Raw genomic sequence first — 27905 nt, 5'->3', positions numbered from 1 at the left:
CGGAGCTGCGCGGCGCCTCGCCGGGGCCGCCCCGCGCCGAGGACGAGGAGCAGAAGAAGAAGGGGGAGGAAGAAGAGGAAGGGGCAGACGGCGGTGGCGCGGGGCGGCCGCGGCCATGAGCTGCTCGGACGTGGCCATGCAGCAGCCCGCCCCGGCGGCGTGCGGGGCGCCCCGCTATCTGGCCGCGCCCGCGGCGGGATGCGCGCAGGTGAGGCGCTGCGGTGCGGAGGGCTGGGAGGTGGAGGGGTTTTTTTTTGGGGGGTGCCTCGCCCCCCCCACCCCCCCCCTTCCCCGCCGCCGTCAGCGGGCTGCAGAGCGCATCGCTGGCTGGCCGGGGCGGAGACCTCAGCCCCGGCCAGCCAGCGATGCGCTCTGCAGCCCCCGGCCTGATTTGGAGATGCGGGGAGCTGGTGAGGGTGCCCCAGAGCAACGGAGCTTGGTAAGACCTGACTTTTTTTTTTTTTTTTAACGACAAAAATATTTTCCCCCAAAATTCTTGTGTTTGGGGGGTGGCTGTTGGCTTGCTCAGCGGGAGCGGGACAGAGGGGGAAAAAGTTATTTCTCTTCTCCCCTCCCCTCCCTCTTCGCTCTGCCGTCGTTCCTTACTTGACGACCCTTCCTTAGCGGGCGCTGAGCAGCGCTTTCGCCCCGCGGGCGCGCACAGGGGCGGAACCTCCGCCCTCCGCCGGCGGGAGGGGACCCGCGCTGCTCCCCACGGACGGGGCGCGCCGCGCCGCTCACCCCGGCGCTCCTGGAAGATCGTCTCCGGCGGGTTTCCAGCTGAATTTGGTGATCAGATGTATTTTTTTCCCCTTTTTTTTTTTTTTAAGTGAATCAGGAAATTCTTATCAGGCTGACAGCATTTTTAGACTATGCAGTGCGTGGGTGAAGTGGGACTAATATTGACTTGGCCATAATGTAGTCATCTGAGAATACATTTTTTGGTTGTTGCTGCATTCCATAAGGTTTTATCATTATTATCCACGAAGATTGTTTTCTCCGTACATGGGAAGTGACCCCTAATATCAACTTGCCTGGGAGACACGAGTATGGGCTAAAACATTAAAATTCCTATCGTGTATTTCTGGTTTTTTTCCTTTATTGTTGGGACACAGAGCCTGTTTGCAGAAATGATACCCCAGTGAACTTGTCCAGGTTGCTCACGTTGTTCACTGGAAAACTTGTGAGTTCTGTCTATTGCATCGTGCCTTTGCAATTATTTTTTCTCTAATCTAGGTCACAGCTTGCAGAACCTTCTGTCTATTCAATAATTTTACTTATGAACTTCGTATTTGGATATGTGGAGCTCCAGTTGTTAGCCTGTGTGATTTGTACGGAAAATAAATAAATAATCTCTAATAACCTGACTCTCTGACAAGAGACCTAGAAGTAGAAAACTGCAATTGAAACTTTGTTGAGCTTTTTGACGTTTAACTCTGGAGGTGATGATCTGTATTTCTCTTCCAGATTTATAGAACACCTAGTACGTGAAAATCTATTAAATGATCGTTAGCAGTTGTGTCATGCTTAAGTGCAATTGCTTTTTAATTTTAAGCATAATCATGAAGTTTCTCCTTCACCATATATGAAATGTCCCAGAGGCACCAAAATAAAAACCAAAGTTTCTTGAAATAATTTTGGATAAACTGAGTTCCCGTGGGTTATGCTATTTATCAAGTGGAGGTAGATAAGCAAAGCAAGAAACATAGATAGCTCTGATGAGCCAGTACAGCTCATGAGTCTTGGCTGACACCACATATTTCATTTCCACCTAAAAACTTTCTAAACGTGGCTATCCTACACATTATTGACAATTTGGTTTAGTTAATCCTGTTTGCACCACTTTTCCTGAAATACTTGAAGCTGGAGGGTCTTCCCACTCTAGTTAAATGTCAGACTGAAAAACTGAGCTGTTGCTGCTGAACTAAGAGTGCTGCACCCTCTGATTCTAGCAGCTGCTAACTTTAGAGCAGTTTATGTATTTTCTCTGAATCCAATGTTTTCTAAATTAAAAAAGTAAACATAGAATAAACTCCTCATGCATCTGTATTCATAGCGAAAAGATTTATTGTTTGGGTAATGTATGACATTTTGCAAATCTCTTCTGTTCCTTCAGAATTGTCCTGTCAGAGGCATTTAATCAACTGGTAGAGAGCGTAAGAAGGAAGGATGAAGAATCTGTTGCCAGGTTTTTGGTTCTTCTTACACATGTGTTCACCATGTAAAATGCTGCTGCCTTCTTCGTGGGGATGATGACCATTTTAAAGAATGTTCCTCTTTGGATTAAAAAACGGTAGTTTAAAAATAACAGCAAGGGAAGATGAATTAGTGGGATATCTTAGAAATAAGGCTCTGCATTGGAGCTGATAAAGTGGAGCTCACCCTTAAAATATCCGAGGACTCCACCGAAGCATTTTTCAGTGGTGTTGTACTACTCTGGTGTCTTTTGGTTTGTTTTCTGAGAGAAAGCTCTTCCGTGCTGTGCTTCTGTTGGCTTTCCTTTCTTTCTCAGTGAGAGATGTAGGTGTGTTACTGTAACTAAAGCTGTTGCATCTTCACAGGTGTTTGTAGTAAAGCCATCTCAAACACGTTAATGGGTTATGCCAGCTTTCTGCATCACTTTCATATCCATTAAAGAGCAAAGCAGCTCCTTAGCTGCAGAGCTGCCCTTCCAGATGTACAGGCTCAAGTTCTGGGCTGTGGTGTCTCTCTGGAGAGCCAAGCTCATCGTGTTTCTGTGGGTCTCATGCTGCATATGGGGGTCAGGAGAAGTACCTTCAGCAAGGGGCTGGCGTTGTGTCACTGCTCTGCAGCAAAGGGGGTTCAAATGGTTGTCTCCTTTTTGTTGTCTTGTTTTGTTTGTTTCTTTCTTTGTTTTTAATGAGAGGTCTCAGACTGTTTTTAAATGGTGGACTAATGTGCACCTGGATTGTGCAGAAATGTCTCTTTAGGGGATGGTTCATCATGCTTTTTTAAAGTTTCCCCACTCCAAAGTTATTTCCACATTTCTGTGTCTGTATATTTTCCTCCCTTAAAATCAGCACAGAACTGATTTTTTTCCTTGCACTGAAAGGCAGAATTTCTGGAAACCTAGCTTTCACCGACCCTTAGCCAGGAAAGGACTTGCTGGCAAATAATTTAGATGGGATTTTATTTTAAAGCCCCTAATGGACTGAAGCCTGAGTTCCTATTGAATGTTAATGGGAGTGGAGGTTTAGCACCTTAGATCTTTGAGATTTCTCAAGTCCAGGGTGTTTGCTGGAGGAAAGTAAGGGGAGTATGGTTTGTATACTTGCTCATATGATGCCAGAAGGAACTGATGAAAATGGGGTGTGGCCCTAATTTTATGGATAAATTGGGATTTCCATACTTTGCCAAAAGATGGGAGCGAGTGTGTGCCGATGTCAGAGTATGTTTCTGTGTCTGGTGAGGATCTGTGCCTGCGTGAGGGTAAAACCCTGCAGGATGGCAAAGTTAAAACTCTCTTCATCGTGCGCTCTCCTGAGGGGCTGTGCAGCTGCAGCAGTAAGGTTTGGCTTTCCTGTGGGTTGGGTGAGGAATGGGTGTAACGGAATTCGAAGAGACTTTGGAAACACATAATTGCTGAAGAATCCCATTGTGTTCTCGGCGCACATGAAACGCCGTGACAGGCTTGTCGTGTCCTGTCAGGCCAGGTACAGCAAGCTGCAGAGCTGAGGCTAAGGCAGGACTCACCCTGGCTCGCTAACACCTGAGCTTAAGACTTTTGGAATGGGAAGTTACAGTAAATGGTAGTTTTGGAATTTCTCCATGGTATGTAGATGTAAGCCAACATCTAAGCCAACACCGTCCTTGCTAAATCAGAGTCTTGCATAAAGACTTGTGATATGCTCAAGTGCTGGCAGTGCTGTCGACAGACTTCTTCCAGATAAGGGCTTGTCTTCATTAGCAAATTAGGTCACTAACTCAGCTCTTCCTTCCAAACTATCGACATTGCAGACGAGGACAGGTCACGTGTAATGCTGTGTCAGCTGGCTGTAGCTAAACCCCAGTTCATGTACTGTAACTTGTTTTTTCAGTAAAGTTCTTTGTGTCATGCGCTTACAACTTCTGAGGATGTGCTTATACTGCTTATGCTGTGTGGCAGTGTCTTAACAGCAGAGTGTGGCTTCACATTCAGCTTTTGCAGTGCAGATTCTTTCTCAGGGCTAGTCCTGAGGCCTGGTGTTTGCTCTGCTACTGACTTCTCTGGAAGCTGAATCAGACCCATATAACTCACCTTTAAAGGCTGCTCTCAGAATTGCAGGATGTAAAACTTGGATTAAGTCTTCCCCTGTGTGTGGATTTTTGTTGGTTTGGTTTAACACTACAAGACACCACTGATTTTAAAAGTTCAGCTTGCTTTACTCTGTCATTGTGACTGGGACCAAATTCTACTTGATCTTCCTCTACCTACATAAAAATAGACCTTTAGACTTTATTGGTACACCTCTGTTTGCATGTACAGCAAAAGATGTATAAATTCATTCCTTTTTCACCTCTTCCTTCCATTAGCAGAGCGTAGCAGGAGCTGCAGGCTTTACTGCTGCAAATCCAGTGGCTCACCTGAAAACCAGCTCTTGCCTTGCTTGTTTGTGCGGGTAGAAGTTATCATTTCACGTTTTCAGGGCATGCCATAAATACTGCTTTCAAGCCCAGCATTTGATGCCCTGATTGCTTGAAATTGTCTTCTTCCTTGAATACTTTCTGTGTTATCAATAGGAGCCTGCTTGGCAGACAGCTCCACAAATGGAGGGACTGTCCGTGATTTGCCTCGAGTTTGTTGCTGGAATTCCTTCTCAGAAGCTTATGTCAAATGACAGCCTTTTTCTCAGGAGAGGGTCATATAGTGTTTCCTCAGTGTAGTTATTCTTTATTTTTGGTTCCCGTTCTTTCTCTCATAATGGAAAATCTGTAACAGGTGGCCACAGGCACACCAGACTTTCGTGCTTGGGAGCATAAAGGACCATATGCTGTTATGATGGCATGTATGGAGATAATAAGTTGTAGGAACAGGCAACCAGCTCATATGAAAAACAAGAGCTAGCCTGAATTTGATTCCAACTTGGCTAAACTAAAACTTTCTCTGTTCTGAAGTGTGGTTGGTTTTTGTTTGTCGGTGGGGTTTTTTTGTGTTTTTTGTTTTCTTTTTTTTCTGTTTTGCTGCCTACTAGCTGATTTCAACTAGAAGCGAATTTATTTCACTTTACGAGGAGGAATGTTCTGACATTTTTTTACCAGACACCCTGGGTGAGATCCGGGACCCTTGAAGTCAGTTGGACTTTTGCCACTGGCTTTAATGTGGCCAGCACTTCACTGCATGGGAACCGTTTCGCTTGGTTCTGGCTACGGCACGTCAGCAAATAACAGGAATCTTCAAGGCGAGGATTTTGAGTGAGATTTTGGACCACAAGCTTTTTAAAAGTGGTCAGTGTTCCTTAAAAGACAGGATGATGCTCAGTCAGCATAAACCTGCTCTTTAATATTCCCATATCAATGGTGATGTGCTGTTGACCTTTAGTTTCCTTTTATTATACGACTCGCAGTTAAGGATTTAAATTTTCTTTGGAAGAGCCTGTTTGTGAATATATGAAATAAAAAAAAAAAAAGTGCTGGTTGAGGCTGAATTCAGCCCATGCTGTACAGCACTGTTTCCCCAGAGGTTGTGCCTCTTCAGCCATGAACTGGGGTCTGTGGTCTAAGCTGGCATCAGGTGCTATAGACTCTGAATTTCCCTGTTTCCTACTATGCTCAGCTGACTATAAATTCTGTATTCCGGGTTTTGGCCAAGACAAGATTTTGTGTGTTTGTTTTGTTTTTTCAGAGACTGCTTGATATCAGTCTCTAATTTGTAAGGAAGGGAGAGTTGGATTTCATTATTATAAAACTATTGAATGTTGACAGGGAGTAGTATTGTGATCTACAGACACTGTTGGCTGCTTAAATATATGCCAGAACTGTTTGTATGAAAAAGTACAACTGAAACTGGATTGGTTACCAGAAACCTAACCTGATGTTTGTTTTATTGTTTTTGTGCCCTCACACCCCATGATGGTGGGACAAATTCATTTAGCAGCTGATGATCTTGCATACTTTTCCACTCACACAAATGCACTCAGAAATGAGAAGATTACTGTTAAGGTCAGAACAAAAATTAGGGAATTTGTGTGCAAACAGGCTATTTAAAGTGAGTTGGGGGGGAAAAACCCCACATTATTAGAGGATGTATACAATGGAAAGGATGTATATACATTGCATACAAGGAAAACTGGTTGAGTCACTTTATCTCACTGTAGTTTCTTATTTAAAGAGTTTTGCAGTTACAGGCCGATAATTTCTTCCTGAAATATAAATTAATTATACTTATGTCTGATCACAGGCTTGATGCTGTTTTGAAAAATCTTTTAATTTAGAACTCTCGTCGTTTGCAGAAAACTCACCACAAAACGTAAACTTTTCACTGTCAATAACTTCAGTCCATGCACAAGGCCTTGTACTTGTTCTTCAGTCCTACTGTCTTTTTTTATGTTAAAAAGAGTCAGATTTGGTGTTTTTGAAAGAAGAAAGTGCTCAGAGCATCTTGTAATGACTGCCCATGGACTGGAGGGGAGGGAAGAGAGTTGAAATGGAAAATGAATTAGATTCTTAGGCTGTGGAAGGGGGAACATTCCTGCACAGAGAAGCGACTCTGGAGATAAGTTTTAATTTCCTGAGCTCCAGTCCCTGTATAGGAACATTGAAAGACTTCCTTCCTGATAACCAAGTCAAGCCAGGGGCTGTATTAAACAGTGTGTTTCTGTATTTAATTGTGTGCTTTGTATATGCATTTGCACAACTGCAGGATAGATACAGGTATTGTACCTGTAATGATAGAAGTCAACTTTTAAAGTGTGTTACATTATTCAAGGTCTGGCACGTGCACTTGCACCTGAGATGTTGTAATAGGTCAGTGTCTGTTTAGGCTTCTGTAAAAATCTCTTTCGTGCTTCGTCTCTACTTAAAAAACAAAGCCCAACCGAAACTAAAAATGAGAAAACCACCCTCCCCAACCACTTGTCTTGCATTTTTAAGAGGTTCTGGGTTCTGGTGCACCTTTAAGAATGATGAAGTCACTGAGGTAGATTCGTTAGAGATTTCTAATGTGTGTGTCTCCTGTATATGCAATATTGTTATAACCATTTCTGCCTTACTCGAGTCTCATCGTTCTGTGATTACCTAAGCAAAACTGTGAAGCTCACTATGAGTGATACCTTAGGAACAGATTTTCCATTTCGTTTTCCAATTGTTCTCTTTCAGGAACAAATATCAGGAGACTTTTTTTGGAGGTGTAAATTTTGTGAAAAGTGAACAAAGTGTTTACCAAAAAAAAAAAAATATAGGTTACCCCAAATTCTTCATTTGCAAAAATATGTTTCAGAGCTTCAGGCTGTGCTTCATTTTAACAATTCTAGTAAATTTTAGTGTTTGTAGTAAAACTTTTAATTTGCTTTTTCCTTGCTTTTGATTGTTTTGTTTTTTTATGTGTGAATCCCAGAGTTTTTCTTTATATATTATAGGATCTTGGGATAAAACTGAAAGTCTAAATAAGTAACACTGTGCTAAGCTGAGCCATGCTATAACTTGCTTTGTGAAGCACAGATTTATTTGCATTCCAGCCCTTTGCCTGAATATCCCAAACTGAAATAAAATTATGTACAACCCTCATTGCATCTGAATTAATGGCATTACTGAGCTGGTTTACATTTATCAGTTCCTGGAATGTCACACAGATCCTTTAGTTATTACAAGCTTTTAGTACTATAGGTTTTAATTCCATTTGTCAATAGCTCTTCCTTAGTTATTTTTCTTTTTTAAATAACCATTCATAATTAAGACTTAGCCCCAGAGTATTTGTTTTACATTACAACGAGAGAATTTGTATCGGGTTATGAAGGTAAGTGTATTGATGATACATAAGATCAGGAAATTACTTTCAATTATTTTTAATTCAGACATGCATGTTTATTGTATAAGTGAAACTTTATAGACTGTACAGTTGTTTAACTTTTTCTATAGAACTAGTCTGGAAAAAGGGTAAAAAAACCTGTAAACTTAAAGAGATTCTGATGGTGCTAGAGAGCTGCCAAGCAAACCATTAAAGAGAAGTCAAACTGTAATTCTATAGAAATGCTCTGAAATACTTCTGCATATGTGCTGTAGTTGTTTTTGGGTTCCTGAAAGTGCTTGTGTGCAAAGTCAGCTGTGGAAATGGCTGGCTAGCTAAAAGCTGTGATTCCTGCAGCTTGACTGTTGTGGGGAAAGTTTGTTTTTTTTTTCTCTGTGAAAACAGTTGTAGAGTGGAACATCTGAAAAATATGTTCCGTGCAAAATGGATCTTCACACACATTTATTTTGACATTTAGGTTTGATTTGAGAGAAAGAGAGAGAGAAAATTCTGAAATAGCCATTCACAGATGGCTTGTGCGGGTTTAATTTTTTTTTATATGCTTCTCTGTGTTTTTGGTTTGGGGTGCATTTCCTTTGCATGTGTTTCCAGACTTATCAATCCCTCTCCTTCCCCGGGAGGAAGTAATTTTTTATTACTTGAATTTTTGTCCTTTTTCTTCCCAGAAGCTTGTGTTTAAAAAAATTAAAAGAAAAAAGGAAAAGGGAAGGAAAAAAAACAACAACCCATCTCTTACCCCAACCTCAAAACAACGAACCACCCCAAACCAACCAACCAACCAAAACAAAAGACCTCAACTCCCCAGCCAAACCCCAATCACTACCCTAAAGTATAGCTTTATTTTAAAATTGCCAAATTTTCTTGGCAATGAGTGAAAACTTATGCATTTGTGGAAGCACGAAATTCTCCCATCTTTACCTCTTCATAAGTGGATAAATGAGGAGAGTCCTGAGGGCCGTGTACCCGCAGCTGGGGGAGCACAGCCGGCAAAATCCGGTGCATGTTCACTTAGATGGGTGAAATTCTGGCACCCTGTGTCTGGACACCCTTCCACAGAGCTTGACTTGACCTCTGTAGGCTTCATTAATGGGGGAATATCCTTTCCAGGTGGGAATCAGGAAGGAATTGTTAGAGCCTGCCTGTTTTCTTTTGAAAGTATTGAGTGAAAGCCCTTGCTGATAAATTGTAGTTGTGAAACATGCCTGAGAAGCAGGTCCATCTGTGTGAGAGGGATAGAGGCTCATAAGTGGGCGCTGGTATTCTCTTCTTTGTGAAATGCTAGTGTGAAATATCTTGGTAGTCCCACTTAAATTATGAAATAAATATTCAGTGTGTTCAGTTATTTCTCATTAAAGAAACCATATGTTGATCTTCCGCTGAATGCCATCACTGATACGTCTCTTGTTTGTTCTGTTTTTAATCCCAGAAGAAGTTAGCTGTGTACAACAAGATGCAGGAGTCTCTGGAAGTGACCCTTCCCAGCAAGCAAGAGGAGGATGAGAAAGACCAGCCTGCCGAGATGGAGTACCTCAACTCTCGCTGCGTCCTGTTCACTTACTTCCAGGGAGACATTGGTTCAGTAGTGGATGAACATTTCTCAAGAGCTTTGAGCCAAGCCAGTAGCTTCAATTCAGAAACTGCCCTTACCAAGAGCAAGACAGGGCTAAGTCCTCTGTGGAGAGGTAAGAGGAGCAGTAACTTGCTCTCCCTGGCGTGGCTTACTCGGTCTGTGTTGTGGTAGCATGTGTTGCGTTGCAGCTGAAATTTCACTTCTCTGTAGAGGTGGAAAATTCTCCCTCAGACTTGAAAGAACCGCAGAGCTTCTGGGGTTGAGTGATGTGAGGTGTTAAAGGGGGAGATGGGTGCCAAAGGCGTGGAAGAAGCAGGCGTCTCCCACTCTTGCCATAACCCCTGTCTCTGCCAAGGCCTGGATGGGATGGGGCAGAGCTCACACAGCTTCACAGATGTCTCCTGCAAGGTTGGAGGCTCTTTTTTTTTTTTTTTTTAAGCTCCAAGTGTGAAACTTGGCCTGCGAGGAAAGAGAAAAGCTGTTTGGGATTCTAGCCTTGGCCATGAGGAAACCTGTGCAGACTTTGCCAGGTGATTAGGATTCATCCACAGCTACTTTTCAAGTGGGGAGGAGCCAGCGCAGGCTGGAATAGGCTGGGGGACAAGCCCTGGCCCTTGTGGCTGCAGCCATGTGGTGTGGTGCATTGCAGCCTGCTCATGGGAGAGAGATGGCTGATGTTACAGCTTCCTGCATGTAAAATGGGGGTGGCACTCCTCTGCTTCCAAGCAGAGAGTAATGGTAGGATCTGTGAGGCATTTGCACACTGTCATAACACTTCTGTCTTGTTGTGCGTGTAAATGCTTATGTGCATTATATGCATCAGTGTAACAGAGAGCAGATCTTGTCAGATAACACTGGGTAGACCTTACAGATAAGATTTCAAAATTGGTGACTGAAGAAAGCCTTGCCAGTAAGATGCTATTTCCATTTTGTTGAATGTGGAGGTGTGGGTAGTTTTTCAGATCCACAGCTGCATTATTTCTGATCACATCCTTATGTGGACTGACAGAGGGACCCAAAATAAGCAGCGTGAGCAGTAGCCTTGCATCAGGTTGAGTGAGAGAGATACCAGTGGGATCTGTGTGGGAGCAGTGGTGCTCATAATCAGCGATGCCGAGGTGAGACCGCATTGATGAAAGTCACAGATATTAAAGAGATGGGATTTTTGGAAACTACTGTGGAGAGAAAAATAGCACAGAAGGACTTGCTTTCCAGAAGGATGATGACAAATCCGAGGAAGTTTAAGCAAAGGTCAGCACAAGTGGCTGGGGAGCTAGAGGAATTTATGACTTGAGCCGGGACCATTAACGTTAATGGGAAATTTTCCGTTGACTCGGCTGAGAGCAGGATTGAACCTATGCTTACTAAAAAGGAGACTGGAGCGTTTATAAATGGCCCAGACAGGCTATAAATGTTTTAGAGATGGGATCAAGGCAGTCCCCAGAGACCCCCTGCCCATAGCAAGCCCTCTTCACTGAGCTTAGAGACATACCAGGGGTTGTGTGTCTTCTCTTTGACCTCAGACAGACCCGGCTCTTTTTCCCTGTCTCCCCTCGTGGTTGCACAACCATCCCCAGAGGGTTCTGCAGGGGACAGAGTGGCCTGGTATAAGGGTTCTTCAGCCATGCTGCCTCCTAACCCCACGTGCCCCATGCCCTCAGTGGGGAATGGAGGCCTTCGTGTCCTGAAAGTCTTCTGGGAATAAAGTAAGGAGATATGCCCTTTGCTGTTGCTGCACCTGCTGAAGTGGTATGAAAATCCCCAGGGAGGCTACTGGGCAGGGCTGTGGACACTGAGAGAGCTGAAGGCGTTTGCTGCTTCAGAGAGGAGAAGCTGACAATGATTTTATCGGGCCCGAATGAGTTTCTGAAATATGCCTGCCTGAAAACAATGCCAACACCTTGGCCTTCTGGTTTATATAGTATTTAGAGATGTTCAGTTAACAGCAAATAAATGGGTCTCTGAGCAACCTGGTCTAGTTGGTGTCCCTGCCCATAGCAGGGGGGTTGGAACTAGGTGATCTTCAAGGTCCCTTCCCAGCCCCAAATGGTTTTATGATTCTGCGAATGTGAATTTGTATCCCACTACCTAAAGAGGTTAAAATACCATTAGCTTGAAGTTCTTTTACAAATGACCTTCATGGGTAGTCAGAATTTTTGTCAATTTATTACTCAAAGATAAATTAAAAAGGAAAAAAACCTTTGCAACAGCTGTTTTTGGAAGGTACGGATTTAAGTGGAAAGTACGTGAGCATGAACTGGCTCCCCAGCTCACTGTGTTTTCTCCTTTACCTGAAAGGAGGGATTAGTAATATTTTTTGATTTTTTTGCCTTTTTTTCCTTCCATCTTTGGGCTTGATTTTTTGGGGTTTTTTTTGTTAAGGTGTCCTGATGAAAACACAAACTCTGATTTTTATCATTGCGGTGCTACTGGGATTTTTTTTGTTTGATTGGTGGGGGTTTTTTTGTTTTGTTTTGAGGAGGGATTTTGCTTACCTAGAAAAAACGGAACCCGTTGTCCTGAAAAGAACACGTTTTCATCCTTTGTATGTTGAAAATACTGACCAGTTTATTTACTCACATTAACTTGAAAACTGATTTTTTTTTATAAAATATAGTTCCCTGCAATGGGGTCCAGCAACATAGACTTTGAATATTCAATTTTAGGTGTCTTTTTGCAGGCACTAATGTAACTAAAGATACCTTGAAACCGATGTTACCTTAATGGTATTTTTATCAACGTATTTTTCCTAGCTGAAAGGTGGTTTTTCTTTCTTATTTTTCTTTCCTCTTGCCCTGACTGAGGAGCAGTGTTGTACTGCAGGAAGTTCCACACGTTGTCTCCTTCACGGCGTGTGCGCTTTGGCACATTTTCGGTGTGTGTTTCAGCCACCACGAATATTTGCACCAGTTACCACTTCATGGTATCCGAGATGTTTGCCATCTCCCTGCCTCCCTGTACTTAGGGTAGGAAATTGTGGTGACTGAAGTATCTTTCTTGGCAAACAGTTTTTGTTAAATGCCTCTTTTCCCCTCTCCTCCCCCTTGAAAACCCGTGCAAGCTGCAGAGATTTTGTTTTATTTATTTTTCTTTCTCAAGGACGGTGACTGTTTCTCCGTTGCCGTGTTCCATAGAGGCTGGGTATCTCCAAGCACTCGGGGTGGATGAAATTTTCTGGCATGTTTGTATAATCTGGATGGACTCTGTGTCTCCAGTGACATGACTTGGCCTTGAGCAGTGAGCTTGGCCTCTGCTGCTGCACTCGGTGATGTCTTGGTGGGGGCTGGTCCACGGCAGTTTCTGACAGCAGCAGTGGCTTTGTGAAATGCGCACAGGTTTGAAAAACGGAGGTGACCAAACATGTTTTCTGTGGCCTAGACCTCCTGCATGATTGGTAAAGCCAAGCTGTTATGCAATCTGGGATGAATTCATATTGGCAAATCCAGTGGTTTAAAGTGTTCTCTCCTGGTATTAAAGCTGTCCTGCAGATACTTTGTGGTTTTCTGCGCTTTTTTGAAGTCCAGTGCTTTGGATTTAGGGCTTTTCCATGCAGATAACAGCCAGATAGTTTTCAAAAACTCTCGATTACAGAGATTTCGTTTCCAGAATACTGGCAGAGCATTATCAAGCTGTGCTCCTCTGTTAAGCAGTGTGGAAAACAACAGACTGGGCATGGAGAAGTTTGTTTTTGCTTTTCTTTTGTCAGCCCAGCTGACATCACCATAAGCACTCTCCACCTCAGTGTAATCCCTTTTAACAAGGAATGATTTACAAACAAGCAACAATACCAACTTTGGAGGGGTGTTGAGGCTTCTGTAATATGCTTGAAACTCTCTCCAGTCTTCAGGCATGAGTTGCAATAGAAATACATTGCTAAAAGCAGCCCAACCTTTTGAAGAAAAGCATGTTGGAGTACAGGTTGCCAGATAAGCTTGCAGCCTCTGAAGAATTTTGGCCCAAAACATCCTCTTATGTTAGTCCATGGTGTGTTTGCAAAGTTTATTTCCAATATAGGAAGTTAATCAGACTCAATAAACTGCCTAAATCAAAGCCAGTTGACGTGTGGAAAAAATACTGTGATTTTAGTGGATTTTAAAACAGAGAGGTGAGTTGTCCAAGTGATACAGTCTGAAAACACTTCTAAGTTTTGGTTTCCAAACTATTTTTGTATAAGCAAAGTTCAGAGGCAGGAGCATTTGAAGAATCTGTTCGTTCTCAATGGTGTCTTCACCCAAGTCTCATTCCAGTTGCTTATTAAACAAAGCAAAACAAAAGGTCATTTTAAAAAAAAAAGTATTTTTATAAAAAGTTATATGAGGAACAGAGGATTCCTCGCCTCATCAGATATTAAACTTCACTGGCTTTATTCCTCCATAGGCTATTTTTATGACTGTTCTTTCATCAGAGGTGAAGTCCTGTATTTTTATGTTTCCATCTTTGACCAAAAAAAACCCCTATTTGAGCTGAGACATATTGCACGAAGCAGTACTTTCTAACACGAGCTGGCAAGAGGATTGTGAGGATGGAGGTGCCAATACTTTCCTACACATCAAAAACAGTAACCGCTCCTTCCACGGAGGAATTTTTAGAATGTGATTTCATAATGTAGAGGTATTTGAATCCATTTAAATAGAAGTTGAGCCCTAGCTGTAAGAAGCAGTGAGTCTTTTTTATTTCTGACCAAAACCTCTTTGAGCTACATAGAGGTTTCTGCTTGTATGATCCTATTGGGTACAGGGCAACATGATATATTCTATAAGGGGCTAACGTAAGATGTGTTAGATGTGATCTTTATACCATCAAAGCATGCAATTAGTTTGAGAAGATGTGCTATTCTTCCTTTAGCCAAATGTCTCTTATTCTGTCGTGTAACCTGGTTCTCTGTCCTCAGGTGCATTTACAGCCACAACAGCTGCCTTTCTAAATCATATGGTCTGGACTGGTCAGGAGTTAGCCTCTCCTCATAATTCTTGTACTGAGATCCTGAGAGGGCTGTGACCCTTCAGCCTGAAGACGACAAAAATATTCTTTGGGAGGATCTTATCGATATGTTTAAAACCTGATGGGGGGGAAAATGAGAAAGATGGGAGAGCCAGGCTCTCCTCAGCAATGCTTGGTGACAGGACAAGAGGCAATAGGCACAGATTAGAAAACAGGAAATTCCATCTGAACACAATAAAACTCTTTTTATTTTTCCTTGTTTTGTTGTTGGGGTTTTTTTTGTTGTTTTTTTTTTTTTTTGGAATTGCTGAGGGTGGATAAAACATGGAACAGGTTGCCTAGAGAGACTGTGGAGTTTGGATCTTGTTTAAAATCTGGACATAGTCCTGGACAGACTGCTCCAGGTGACCCATTTGAGCAGGGAGATTGGACTAGGTGATCTTAAGAGGTCTCCTCTTACCTCAGCTGTCCTGTGATTTCTATAATTACTGAGGAAGTTTGAGTTCAGTAGTACAAATTTCAGAGGGTAGCAAATCATTGGAGGTTTTTTGTCACGTAATATGTTGTTCAGCTTCAGTGATGCTTCATTTCTCTCCTCTCTACCAGAAAGCTCAACAATTTCAAGCCAAAGGAGCAGTTTCCCGACTTCATTTTGGACCAGCTCTTATCAGCCTCCTCCCCCACCATGCTTAAGTGGAGTACACCCTGATTTCCCCGTTACTGCACCAGGCACCTTCCCAACACCAGATCCCAGCAGCTGGCCAGGACACGGCCTCCATCAGACTGCCCCACCTCCTCCCCCCGCTGCCTCCGAATCCTGGCATTATCCTTTAGCATCTCAGGTGAGCCCTTCGTATGCACACATGCATGATGTGTACATGCACCGCCATCACCCCCATCCACACATGCACCATCACCATCCCAGCTCGCACCGCGACCCCCGGTACGGGTCCCTGCTGATGCCGTCGGTCCGCGCAGCCAGGATTCCTGCTCCCCAGTGCGACGGGACAAAGACAGACCCCGCTGCTGTCACCAGCGCTACCTCAGCATGGGCTGGAGCCTTTCATGGAACAGTGGACATTGTGCCAAGTTTTGGGTTTGACGCAGGTAAGATGGTTCGATTGCGTCCGTGACTTGTTTTAGCGGGAGGAGTTTGAGCGGAAAAGTGAACTCCCTGCAGCTGAAGCAGGGCTGGTTCTCGGCCGTGTTCAAATGTATTTCCAGGTGGGAATCCCTCCTGTGATTGCTGTCAGGGCAGATGAGCTGTGAAACATGCTGCCTTTTTGCTGAGAGACCTTAGTCTGCCTTGGCCCCATTCAAGCCAAATGAGTTGTGACGTGATATGTGGGGTTATTTTGTTTGTTTAAATCTTGTGGGAAACAGTTAATTATACTTCCATGTGGAAGCTCCCAGCTTGTTCAGCTAGTTCATATGCACATTCACCAAAATGTAGCTCCAGTGAACTAATAACTTGCAGTACATGAGGTCTGCATCTTACCTGAATTGCTACAGCTCAGCGTTTCCTTCCTGTGCAGTATCCAGGTGTCACAAGGAGAGTGGAGATGCTGGTTGAGCTGTGCTCACCATCAAGCTAAACATCTTTCTGTAGGGTCTGGGTAGAGGTCTGTGGATTAGATTTATTTTCCTGCAGGGTCTGTAGCCATAGGGCAGCCTCCATGAGCTACATCTGTGCCTGTGAGCTCTGAGCAGCAGGCTCTTGTCTCAGTGTTAGGAGCAGTCTGGCAACCTTCACTTTTGCAATCAGGTGCTGGGTGACTAACAGTTTCCATCCTGGAGCTCATATGTGCTATTGAGGGCTCCTTTTTTCTGTTTGGTATTTATCTCAACAACCCCAGTGCTTGCAGATTAATACTTTAGGAGACAGTATACTATTTGATTAAGGAAAGATTGGGTTTGCATCTCTATTACCTTTTCATTAAAGTGTCTATCTCTTTTTGGTAGCTCTCACTGACTGATTCAATGTGTGAGAAGCACTTCCTTGCCTTGACTGGTGCATAGAGCAACAAAGAATTAGTGGGGAAAAATTTCTTAAAGATGAAATACTATGAACTGAATACAAATCCATCTCTCTTCCCCTTAAAGCAACTGGGAACCAATAATCTCTTCTAAATAAAATACTATGCCATTTGTTGCCTCAAGAAAATCAAGAAAAAGCTTATTAGGATTATTAACACTGCAAAAATTTATATCTATTAATAACATTTCCCGCTATACAGTGATACATTTTATGCTTTTGGCTATGGAATGACAGTCTAACCAGACTGGAATCTCAACTTTTGCCCTTGTGACAAATTCCATGAGGGGAGTGAGCTGCCTTCCCTGAAGTATGAGCAGACTTTCACTGCCAGTGGTAGAGGGGATGAGCCCCCTGGTCTCACACAGCCCCAGCTGCAGAGCTCTGCTGTTTGACTTAGGCTTTTGGGGATGGAGCTGAGAACTGTGTAGGGAATTATCAGTCAGAAGAAACTGCTGCCTGGCTTGGGTTTAAGTCCAGCCTAGGCTGTGAGAAGTTTCAGTGCTGTGCAAGGTGGTTTGCTTACTGCTGCTTTATTGGTAGTAGTGCCTGGAATAAACCAGGGGCTTTTTCCCTTTAAGAGCACAGTACAGTCAAAAAGGACTGTGAGTCCTAGCACTGCATTACAGGACTAACACAGCTTTTCCCTGATGCTACCTGCTCATTGTAAAAATCCCTGTGGAGAGGTACAGTAGGGTGCTAGTTTTTTCAGGATCCTGATTTGGCAGTGGCTTGCTTGTCATATAGTGGCTCAGTGAGGAACTGGAAAAGGTCTGAACTGTTAATTTCTGGCCTGTGAGTTCCTGTGGGGGAAAAGAAAGGGGGGAAATATGTGACTGGTTTGCAGGAACGGAAGATCTCAGCAGATCAATGTCTTGTGACTGTTCAAAATGACCATGCACCGAAACACAACAGCAAAATCCTGTTAGGCAGCCCCAGTGTTGGAAACAAGGGTGCAAGCAGTGAAACACAGCAGGTAGTGGATGACTGTGACATTACAATTACTTGACCTCTTTCCTTGCACACTCATCTCTCCTTCCTTGCTGAGAAGGGCAGGAAGGCTGAGCTCAAATGCTTTGATTACCGGCACTCAAGGCATGATCTTGGTGAAAAGAGGGAGCTTAATTGCCTCGGTTCTGCGTGCAAGTCAAAAGGTGTCGACCCAGGGAAGGTGTGTTGTGCTGTGGGGAGAGAAGGGAGCTGCTGAAGTACCACACTGAGTCACATCCAGCACCAGTGAGGCTTTTACTGCTTCATGTGCACTTCAGGGGGAGATTTATACTGGATAAGTCTCCACATCACACGGAATTTCATTGCATTTAATGCTAATGTGAGGCAGCTATCTCAACAGAGAGGCCAGAAACTGAAGGGCCTGGAAGAGTGTACTGGCTTTTAGTGACAGAGGTGGTTTCTTCAGAGTAGGGTAAGGCCATGGTGGCAAGAATACATCACTTCTGAAAGTGTTTGCTCATATGTCCCAGGAGAATATAGCCTGTGGAGCTGTGAATATATCAGATTCCAGGAGCTTCAGGTGATTTATACTTAAAAAGTTCATTTGGTATATACCTAGATGTTGCTTTTCAGAGCTCTGCAGCTAAAAACTGATTCCCTTATGGTGGGTCACATTTCTTGTGCTGCTGTCACATGCGATTATAGAAACATTTGAAAAATTCCTCATGCTGAATTAAATGGAATGATAATGTTGGGATCAGGGCAGGCTGCCTGTAACCTTACCCTCTTCCAGCTACATTGTTGCATCTCTGCCATACTAAGCCAAATAATCGATCTCATGAATGGATGATGCTGAATCACTCCAGAGGTTAAGAGGAGGTTCCCCTTGCGTGCATGGTGGAGTTTGGGAATTTATGTTTCAGAACAGATTGCTTGGGACATCAGTGTAGCACTGTTCATTGAGCTAACAAAGTATTGATCTGCCCTGCACATCTGTTTGAACTTACATGGTCCTGTTTTAGAGAATGAAGAGGGATTTATACCTGATTCCCATTAAATGTGGCTTAATCCTAACGTTGCATGCTGCAAATTAACCCTTTTAGAAGCTTCTTTATTGGTACAAGTGGGATTAAAGAAAATGCAGGTCTACCTGAAGATCTCTTAAACAAAACCTGTTACTTTTGTTTCTGCTGGTACGTGGTGCCTTCCCGAAGCTGAAGTGCCCGAGCTATAATGCTCAGTGTAAAAGTATGTCTTATATGTACTTTTTTATGTGTATAAACACGCTGGTGTAAGCACAGCATGTTTGTGCTTTAGGCCACAGCTCTCTGCAAAGCGAGGTCAGGCTCTGACAGCGCTGGCTGTGGTTCACAGCGTCTGCCAAATCTTCCTGTTTACATGGAGGGTGTGCAAGCAGAGTCCAGCACTTAAGATCAAGGGTTGGGGAGAGAAATTGCTGTCTTGCAGTGGAGCTGGTGGTTACAGCCATGAGTGTTTCCCTCGGGAGCAGGGTGGGAGATGTCCTTCTCACCAGGACTTTAGCTGATCAGTGGGATCTGGCTGGGCTGGCGACTGCCTGGTCTGCAGGCAGCCCTGTGGGGAGGAGAGCAGAGCAACTTGCTTTGCTACTGCAGGGCCTAGGAGGATATCCTGTCCTGCTGTTGGACAGATGTGCTGGAGGAGGCTTCCTGTAGCCCCAGCACACTAAAAGCAAAGCGGGATTCTGGCATATCTGGTGACTGTAAATCTGTATTGAAATTGAGGTGCACATTCTTTATCGTGTAAAGGTAACACCCATTGAGGTGAATAACTTTAAATTTAGGTGAATTAATCAACATCCTCTAGTCTTGGCTAACTGTGGAAAGTCCGCTTTTGGAAATGGCTGTGCATCAGTTTGACACATTGAATATGGAATTTGAGGGATCAGTCTGCTGCCTCCTGTACATTTGTCTCTGTTCACACACATCCCACGAGTTTTTCACAACTCATTAAATTTGTTTAGATATTCCTACAGAAACTGCATGATGTTCCTGTGGCAATTAGCTGTAAGGTTGGTGTCCCAGAGACGGGGGACACCTGTGATAATCCTGACTCATGCAGTGCAAGCCAGGATGTCCCTGCTTAGGACAGGCTGCAAGTGAAAGCTCTCTGTTAGTAGCAGGGTTGCACTTGGGTTCTGTGTTAGGACTGCAGATGGCCTTGCCATGAAGGAGGTGGGAATATAATGAGGAAAAGGCATGGAAAGTGTTCCACATTCAGTTCAGTAGCTAGGGCAGCTTTGGCTTTTTTTTTTTTGATTGTTTTCTCTGGCTTTTAAGATTTAATAACTACACCTTAAACCTCCTTGTTACAGTTTTTGTGTCTTGCAAAGATACCTGTCTAGGAAGGTATCTGCTCAGCTGGTTATTCCCCTTCTACCAGTTGCTGCTGTCAGGTGGATGACCTCTTAAGCAGGTGTGTGTCATTTGTTTTAAGCTGCTAGGATCCATATAACATGTTTCTCTTCTTACAAGTTTCCGTTGCCTCTGGTGGCCTTCAGTGCTGCACTGGTGAACTTAAATGACTTCTTTATCCTCTGAAAGGTTTCTGTTGTCTGAATTCCTCTATCTTTTTTCTTTCTTTTTTTCCCTTCTTTTTTTTTTTCCTTCTTCCTTCCTTCTTTTCTCCGGTGTCATCTTTGTTTAAAAAATTGCAAACAGCAGGGGAAAACTTGCCCCAAATCATCATCACTAACTTGGAGGGAGCTTTGAAGGAAAGTAGCAGCAGTTTGTTGTGTCTCTGCCTGTGTATGATGCTGCCAGGAAAACAAGTAGCCCTTAAGCAACAAGGAGACATCTTCATTGAATAAAGAGTCTCTGAACGTATTTTTATAGGTATGCTCTAGAGGAGGGATATCCCAGTTTTTCCAGTCTGAAGAAGTAGGTGCAAGTGGTTGTGAAACGAAGCTGAAAGCCCCTGGACAAGGTTTGGTGTGCCATACCTGTGTGCTTGGCTTTCCCTACCTCTTCACTTCTGGACACAGAAGTGTTTGTACACTGCTTAGGAATCCTCACATGGATAGAGCCGTGTGCTGTCATCTTTTTTGGGACCATCAACTGCTTTGTAGCTCAACTGCGCGAAATGCTGATCATCGTTAAATATTTAACTGTTTGTACTCTTAAAACAAGGAGGGAGTTGTCAGATCTGAACCCTTTGTGCCTATTAGGCTTTCTGGAAACGTGTGGGACTTCCTGTGTGTTTCGCTGTGTGATCAGATGCGGAAATGGGATCTGTGCTGAGCGCACGGATCTGTCAGTTTGGGCAGGTTAAATATCGAGTGAACACGCTACAACATCATTGAAGTCTGGAGTTGAACCTATTTTCATTAGTGGTGAAATCACCCCTAAATTCTTAGCTGATGCATTGGTCTTGGGGCACTGTGACAGGGCATTGTATGGCATAGCACTGGGGAGCTTTACTGTCTGTATGGGAATGATGATTTTTTAGTGGGAAGTGCACCTTCATTTCATACAATGTGATTTATTTGGCTCAAAACACTAAGGGGTAGGTTTTATGTTGTTGAGTTTTAAGTGCCCTACTACCTCTGAAAATGTGTGCCTGCACATATCTCCTTTTTACTTTCCCTATAAATGAGCAAGAGTGTATCTTCTTCAGGAAGTTTAATCTGCATCTCCCTTTCTGTTGTCTGGATTTTTGGTTTATGCCCTGTTAGGTGTAAATCTAGAGAAGATTAAATCCCTCTGGAACAGAGAAATCCCAGATTATAATACAGATTCCAAGTCTATAATGCTAAAGCCACAACATAGCACCACATTTATTAGGTAGTCCTCACTTTTTACAAAGGAAAATGTTAGAGGAACTCATAACAAATGCAAGCTGAAAATCATTAATTTTTCCCATGTGGAACCACTAGCCGTTCTTGGCTGAAAATCTGACACTCTGTAGGTGAAATTGTTTGGGTTTTTTACATGCTGCAGGAACATTGTCCCTCTCTCCTCTGTAAGGTGAAATGCCACAGAAACTGTGAGATCCTAAAGTGTCCCAGGCTTTTTCTGGAGGAGGTGGTGTGTGTGGTTGGCCCCTGTCAGGAAACATTGCTCTGTTGCATACTGGATTATCAATGCAGATCTTGCTGGAGGGTTTTTATACTGTGTCGTGCTCCACGTTAGGTCAAAACAAGGAAGCACATACAGGATTTTATCAGCGTTCCTGAGCTGCTTGAGCCAGTCTCAAACTTAAGTGTGGTTTAAGTTTACTATGCCTCAAAAATTGGGAGTAGTAACAGTGTTGCTAACAGGTTCACTAAGCTGGTAAATCGTGGGGGATTTCTTTTTTCTTTTTTTTTTTTAATCAAAACTTGTTTATTCTTATTTCAGTTGCTTGGGGAGGGGGAGGGGACAAAAAAACCCCAAAAAACTCTACCAAATTTTAATTATTTTTCTTTTCTCTTGTGAAATGCAGGTCTACAACATCAGGACAAGGGCAAGGAAACTGCTTGGTTCTGAAGTGCAGAGAAATTAAGACCAGCTAGAGCTGGAGTCAGCACAGCTGGGCGGGCGATACAGCACTCGTTGACTCCTTCTGCATGGAGCAGAGGACACACATGAAGATGAAGAGCCAACTATTTTGGTTTTGCTGTTGAGCCTCTTGTTTGTAAGGCCGTTTATGGGTCCCACAGTGTTGGAAAAAAAACCAGAAACCTAACTTCTCTTTCTTTCCTCATCTGAGCCTGCTGCAGCTGGGCAACCTAACTCCTTTCTGCTCCTTTAACAGTGTTTTGTTTTGTTCAGCTTGATATTTTTATGAACAGTCTCAATTGTCAGGAAAAAAAACCAAACTCTCCCTTGACTACAGTGCGCCTCCTTTCAGGAATACAGTATTTTGTAGCTCTTTGTGCATCTATTTTTGTAGAAATACAGAAAGTTTTGGGTAAGGATTGATGGGCTATTTTAGGATGACATATTTTTTTAAAAAAAAAATTGTAAAATTGTTAAGTTCTGTTTAAAGAACTTGCTCTCAGAGAAGCACTGGCAAAAATGTATAAAATGCTATTTTTAGATGTCCGTGACGTGTTTGTGCATTTTGGTTTTTTTTTTGTTTGTTACCTCAAATGTCTATCTTTCCTTTCTTTTTAAAGTGCTAAACCTCCCTTGTTTCCACATTACTAGATTTTGATGTTTTTGTCCTTTTGTTCTAGCTTAAGCAAGTATAATTCGCACCTAAAGGTTCAGCCAAGTATTTTTTCCTGATGTTAGATTGTAGTAAGGGTATTTGTATTTTTTCTTGCTTCTAAAGGTGGCTTTGTGCTGGGCTGATTGTCAGAAAGTCGCAAACACCTTTAGCATAAAACAAAGCTTGAGGTTACAGGAACTGCATTTCCAACCCATCCATTCTTTCAAAATGGACCAAATACTCTTACAGATTTAAACCAAACATAAATTTGGGCCTCTTCTATGATCCACTGAAGCTGTTGAACACAGTCCCCTGTGAGTTATGTTGCAGGCCCTCAAAGTGCTCGTAAATATCAGTATAATCTTATAGGCAGGACTTTTTCAGATAAACCATTTTAAGGGTGGTGACTTATAACATCAATATTCAGGGGGGAAAAAAAAAATTTAAAAAGCTGGGTTTATAAAAACGTGCGACCCGTGGAAACAAAACGTTTTCAACTGGCCTGATCTGTGTGCTGAGCACCTCGAGAAGAGCGCTGAAATTTTCATCTCTTGTTGACTCCAGAATGTGTTTGTCCAGCCTGGGCTGTGCTGTGGGCCTTGCGAGACCCCAGCTGCAGCTCTTGGGTTTCGTAACCAGTTGCACGTGCTCGGCGTGAGCACGTTGAGGCTTGGCTGCCATCGGGGTAGGAATCTGGAGACTTGGAAAACAGCGCAGCCACATCCAACCCCAGCCCTCTGCAGCGTTTGGGAAAACCCCCTTTCTGGCCTGGGCCTTGGGTCTGACTTGCATAATGAGGAGTTTAGTTGGAGCCAAGGGGAGCGTGCTTCAGTCCCGAATAAGGGCTGCGAGATCGCCCTTGGCAGCCTCGGTGCTGCCTCCATGTCCAGCCCATGGAGACTCCAGCGAGCGTCAGCACGTGCTTAGGTGGGACTGAGGGGATCCCAGGGTCGGGTCCTGGGTTGCTAGGTCCTGGCTGTTGCTTGGGGATGTTGCCTTTCTCTGTGCACCCAGGGTCCCTCTGTAATATTTCCTGAGGCTCTTGAAATGTGTTGTGTTTTGTTACCACTGTTTTCAGACGTCCCTTTTTGAAAGACACATCAGCTGAGTGGAAACCAAGACATAATCGCATGGCTGAGATAAGAAACGGTTTAATTTCAAGGCACTGAGCATTGTAAGTGTAGTTTTGTCAGGTGGAGACCACATGGATCTGTGTGTGAAAGGGGAGGGGGGGTGTTGGGATGTGCATGCCACTCCAGGGTTCAGGGCTCCCTCCCCGCACTGCTGCTTCACTCCAGCCCTTTTGAACTTGATCCTATGAGGTGTTGAGCGTTCTCCCTTGTCACATGACAGGACTTGACATGCTGGCACTGGAGGCATTAGAATTATATCACAATTTGGCAATACCCTTATACATATATATATATATCTTATTTGAAGTTTGAGTCAACGTATAAGTGCTGAATGGACTATGCTTAAATAATGCTTTAAAATACAGGGGTTATAGTTTCTGTGTTGGGATGATGAATTAAATGTGGTGGGGTTTTTTTCCTCATCTTTATAGTCCATCAGTATTTCTTTCTCTTAATAAATTTCACTCTCATGACAGTGCTATATATTACTGCTGCTCTGGTGGAGCTGGCTTCTCAGTTTGTCAATAAATTCATCATACAATGGGAGAACTGTATGGGAGGGAATGTAATAATAGCTGTCACAGTTCACTGTCTTATCAGGACAGGATAGTTCAAGAAATATTTCAAGAATAAGAGTTCTGACTTAGGAGTTCTGACAGTACTAGAAATACTGGGAGGAAAAAAAAATCCAAGGTATTTTTGGTGGGGTTTTTTTGGTTTTTTTTTTCCCTGGACTTGACAAAGCTGGAAGGCAAAGAAACAATATGTCCTCAATAAACTTCAGGGAGGAAGACTTTGGGTGGCAGGAGGAGCAAAAGAGAAGGCAACATTTCTTTCTGAGGTGTAGTGTGTTTGACTTCCTGAAATAATTTTAAGTCTAGCAAGAGCAGTCTGTTCATTGCCTTCCTCTTCACAAGTTCATACTATGAAGGACCTCCTCCAGTTCCCTGTGGATGTCAAAGCAAAATGGGGCACAAAAAACCCAGGCTGAGAGTTTGCACTGGACTCTCTCTCTGGATTGTATTACTGAGTTGTTGGTTAGTGGGGATGAATAAGTGGTAAAGCTCTTGCATCTTCCACCTCAAGGACTGCTGCTCTGTGCCCAGTTCCTGCTGAACCTGTGCGTGAGCTGAAGGAACTTCAGTTGCTCTGCAGGCTCTGAGAGGCAAGTGCCAATAAAAACTTGCCATCATCTGTAGCCATTCCTGCACCAGTCAGCTGACTCTGAAAGTTAAATAAATTAAATTTTTTTCCCTCAGTCACTAACTGTCCCTTGTGCTAACAAGTGAGTTTAAAGTGCAAGTGCGTAGCAGTAGCCCTATTTCTGCATCCTACAATTTGGAGGATGGAAAAGGGAAAAAAAAATCCTTCCCTGTGACAAACTTTTAAGTTAAATTCAGCAGATTTACTTCTCTCTCTCTCTCTTTCTCCTATACACACTCTCACACACACGCACAAATGTGCTTATGAGAAGCAGATGCTGCGATGGTTTTGTTCTTGAAAGAGGAGGGGAGCGCTTGCTCGCAACGTTGCAGTTGTGGAGAATTGGTGGTAGTGAGAAAGAAGCAGAAATGTTAAGACTGCTCAAGTTTCTGCAGATAGGAAAAAAAGGCCCTTAAAATCAGGTCACAGATAAGTTACGTGTCTTAATGCATTACTAAAGGAGTTGTTTCGTTCTTTTTATGTGTGATGAGTTCTGACGCTGTCCCAAGAAAGCGGATGATTCATTTTGAGAGGGCTTATAAAACATATCGTACTCTGTCACTATTTCTGGGAGAACACAGGGAAACTGTTGTTTTATTTCAAGAAAATTGACATACTAAACTCCTAAAGTTGTCCAGGATTTTATTTGTTCCTATCAATGTTGAGAAATCTGCCGTTAATTTTTGTGTCTTCATTTGAAGACCGGGAAGGTTCAAGCTGTCCACCACTTTTTGAAAAGCAGATACCAGTTTGTTTCAACGGCCCATTTCCATCCACACAAGATGATGGAATAGTGCAGCTACTGACTGCCCTGGAGACTTGATTTCTGGAGAGCTGAGTAAGCTGCACTTGGCAATAGTAAAATTCACTGTGTTCTGATTCCTTTCGTCGCCAGATGCAAACGTTCAGTTATCGGTTTATCCAATACCTCTTTTACAGTGTGATGGTCTCCAGTGAATGGCAGTTTTTTTCTTCAGTCATCTAGTCCTGCGTCAAAACACGCTTTCAAGAATGGATCTCTCATCACAGCTCTCAGAGAGCAGAGGTTGTGGGAGGGGAGTATCACGTTTCCCCCCCACCTGCACTTAGGATTGCCTTGCCTGCCCCCAGCCTTTCTGCTTCCAGGCAGAGAGATCTATGTTTTGCTCCTCCAGTTTTTTATGTGTATGTATATATGTCTATACAAATATATATGTGCACATACACATGTAGCTATACCTGGTGCCTCCGTTCCACCCTCATGCTTCAAATGCACGTCCTTTGGAAATAAAGTGAATGACATCACCAAATCTCATCTGAGATAGAAAATATAGGCATTTTTTTGCGTTCTCTGTCAACTCAGGAGTGAATAGATTTTTTCCATACTTGTAAAAACAAAACCCAAACAAATACCCAACAAAAAACCCCTTTCAAAACACCTGATTTGTTGTATCTGTAAAGATGACCATGGAGACAGCAGAGTTATGTGGAGAGGTGCAATATTTTGCCTTTCAGCAGGCAAACATATCTTTGAATATGATTCTTTTAATTAATTTCAGGTACAAGCTTTTCCTCCGTATCAATGGACCAGCAACATGTATTTCTTATAAACAACTCAGAAATATATATAATTTTTCAGTTGAGTTCTTGGTTTTAGTATGTCAGCCTTTGAGCCTTTAAAGGGTATTTGGATGATAAATATTGTTTGTGTGGGGATTTTTAAAAAAAAGTTGATGCATGCTCTTTGGAACTGATAATCTCATGTAAAGTGGGAAGGTATTTAAAAATAAATACTGCTTTTACATATTAGCCCTATGGGCACAATCTGACAGTTGTGATGCAGGAACATGTCCCTTTAAAAACTAAGGAACCCTTGGCCTGAGCAAGTTCAAAATCCAGTCCTTGGGACAGGAGAGGCAGGAGTGGTCTTCTTGGAAAAGTTGAGCTGGTAGAGCTGAGAGCAGCGATGATCCTCTCCAGCATTGTATGTAGGTGGTTGAGCAGTCACTGCTCAACGTATTAAATGTAGACTATGTTAGCAGATTTAAACTTACAGGGTGAACTGGTTGCCAAGGGGAATCATAAATGACCCTGGAAACCTGTGTTTTAGCTGCCCTTGGTCTGCACAGTGCCCATGACCCTCTCCCTGTTCTTGCTCTGCAATCTCTGTGACACCATAGTGGGACCTATGAAAGCTGGGCTGGAGTTCCCTGTGAAGTGCAAGATGTTTTTAGCTGCCAATAAAAAAAAAATTTAGGGATGGGGGTCATTAAAACGTCACAATGATCTCATGCACCTGCACAAAGCTCAAGCCTTCAAGATAAACGAGCTAACTGGCTGTGCATCATTGACCATGGCCATTTGCCTACAGGAGCCTGATTCTGCTTCCTCCTGTCAGTGTCTTTGGAAATCTTCAGTGGCATTGGCATCACTGGGACCAGCCTTGGATGCCTGAATTGCAGCCCAGTGTTGGCTGGCACAGTGTCGTGGCCTGGGCATCAGTGCCAGACATCAGTGGGAATCACTGTTGACTCTGGTGAGCTCTGGGCTCAGGTATTTAGTACCTATAGACAGCTGATATTTATAGCAGTTGAGGTTTACAGTAATCTGAAGTATCTGCAGAATGTGCTGCACTTTCCCTGCTAGCTGTTTGTAGCTGTTGTTTAAAACCATCAGTCAAATCAGGGTCCCTCTCTCCCCCCACCACCTGTTTTCCAATCTTGCTTCCCTCAAAATTCCATCGAACTTTTTTTCGCCCCTCTCGTCAAAACTGATGGGGGGGGGGCTTTGTATAAAGAAAAGTGTCACTGTTTATTACTGAATAAATAATTTAATGTGAATTTTATTGTTATATATTTTCATGTCGAATTTTTAGTTTGGTCTGTATTTCTCACCAGTTAGCTATTTCTTTATTCTTATGCAACTGAAGAACTCATAAACTACAGCATCCTGAGTTTC

At 43.2% G+C, this 27905-nt stretch overlaps 1 protein-coding gene across 3 annotated transcripts; it reads left to right on the top strand.

Annotated features, from left to right (window-relative positions):
* The first annotated feature begins 115 nt into the window (after positions 1-115).
* Positions 116-27905, top strand: VGLL3 (vestigial like family member 3). Of its 3 annotated transcripts, XM_027698384.1 has the most exons (5): positions 116-208; positions 9390-9645; positions 15081-15316; positions 15400-15581; positions 21922-27905. In XM_027698384.1, the coding sequence occupies exons 1-4, from the start codon at positions 116-118 to the stop codon at positions 15574-15576; spliced, it is 762 nt and encodes a 253-aa protein (XP_027554185.1). In that variant the 3' UTR covers positions 15577-15581; positions 21922-27905. The 3 variants fall into 3 exon arrangements, with proteins under 3 accessions (XP_027554185.1, XP_027554184.1, XP_027554183.1); XM_027698383.1 differs by having other exon boundaries at positions 9393-9645; positions 15081-15581; XM_027698382.1 differs by having other exon boundaries at positions 15081-15581.

Source organism: Neopelma chrysocephalum, unplaced genomic scaffold, assembly GCF_003984885.1.
Source record: "Neopelma chrysocephalum unplaced genomic scaffold, ASM398488v2 Primary Assembly neopelma1_126, whole genome shotgun sequence".
NCBI lineage: Eukaryota > Metazoa > Chordata > Aves > Passeriformes > Pipridae > Neopelma > Neopelma chrysocephalum.
This window is presented reverse-complemented; position numbering and strand designations above follow the sequence as displayed.

What these genes read in the sequence shown, in the direction of transcription:
- VGLL3 (XM_027698382.1), top strand. Translation starts at nt 116, where the DNA reads ATGAGCTGCTCGGACGTGGCCATGCAGCAGCCCGCCCCGGCGGCGTGC. An exon ending in CCGCGGCGGGATGCGCGCAG is followed by an intron (nt 209 to 9,389) that starts GTGAGGCGCTGC and finishes TTTTAATCCCAG; the next exon opens with AAGAAGTTAGCTGTGTACAA. An exon ending in GCTAAGTCCTCTGTGGAGAG is followed by an intron (nt 9,646 to 15,080) that starts GTAAGAGGAGCA and finishes CCTCTCTACCAG; the next exon opens with AAAGCTCAACAATTTCAAGC.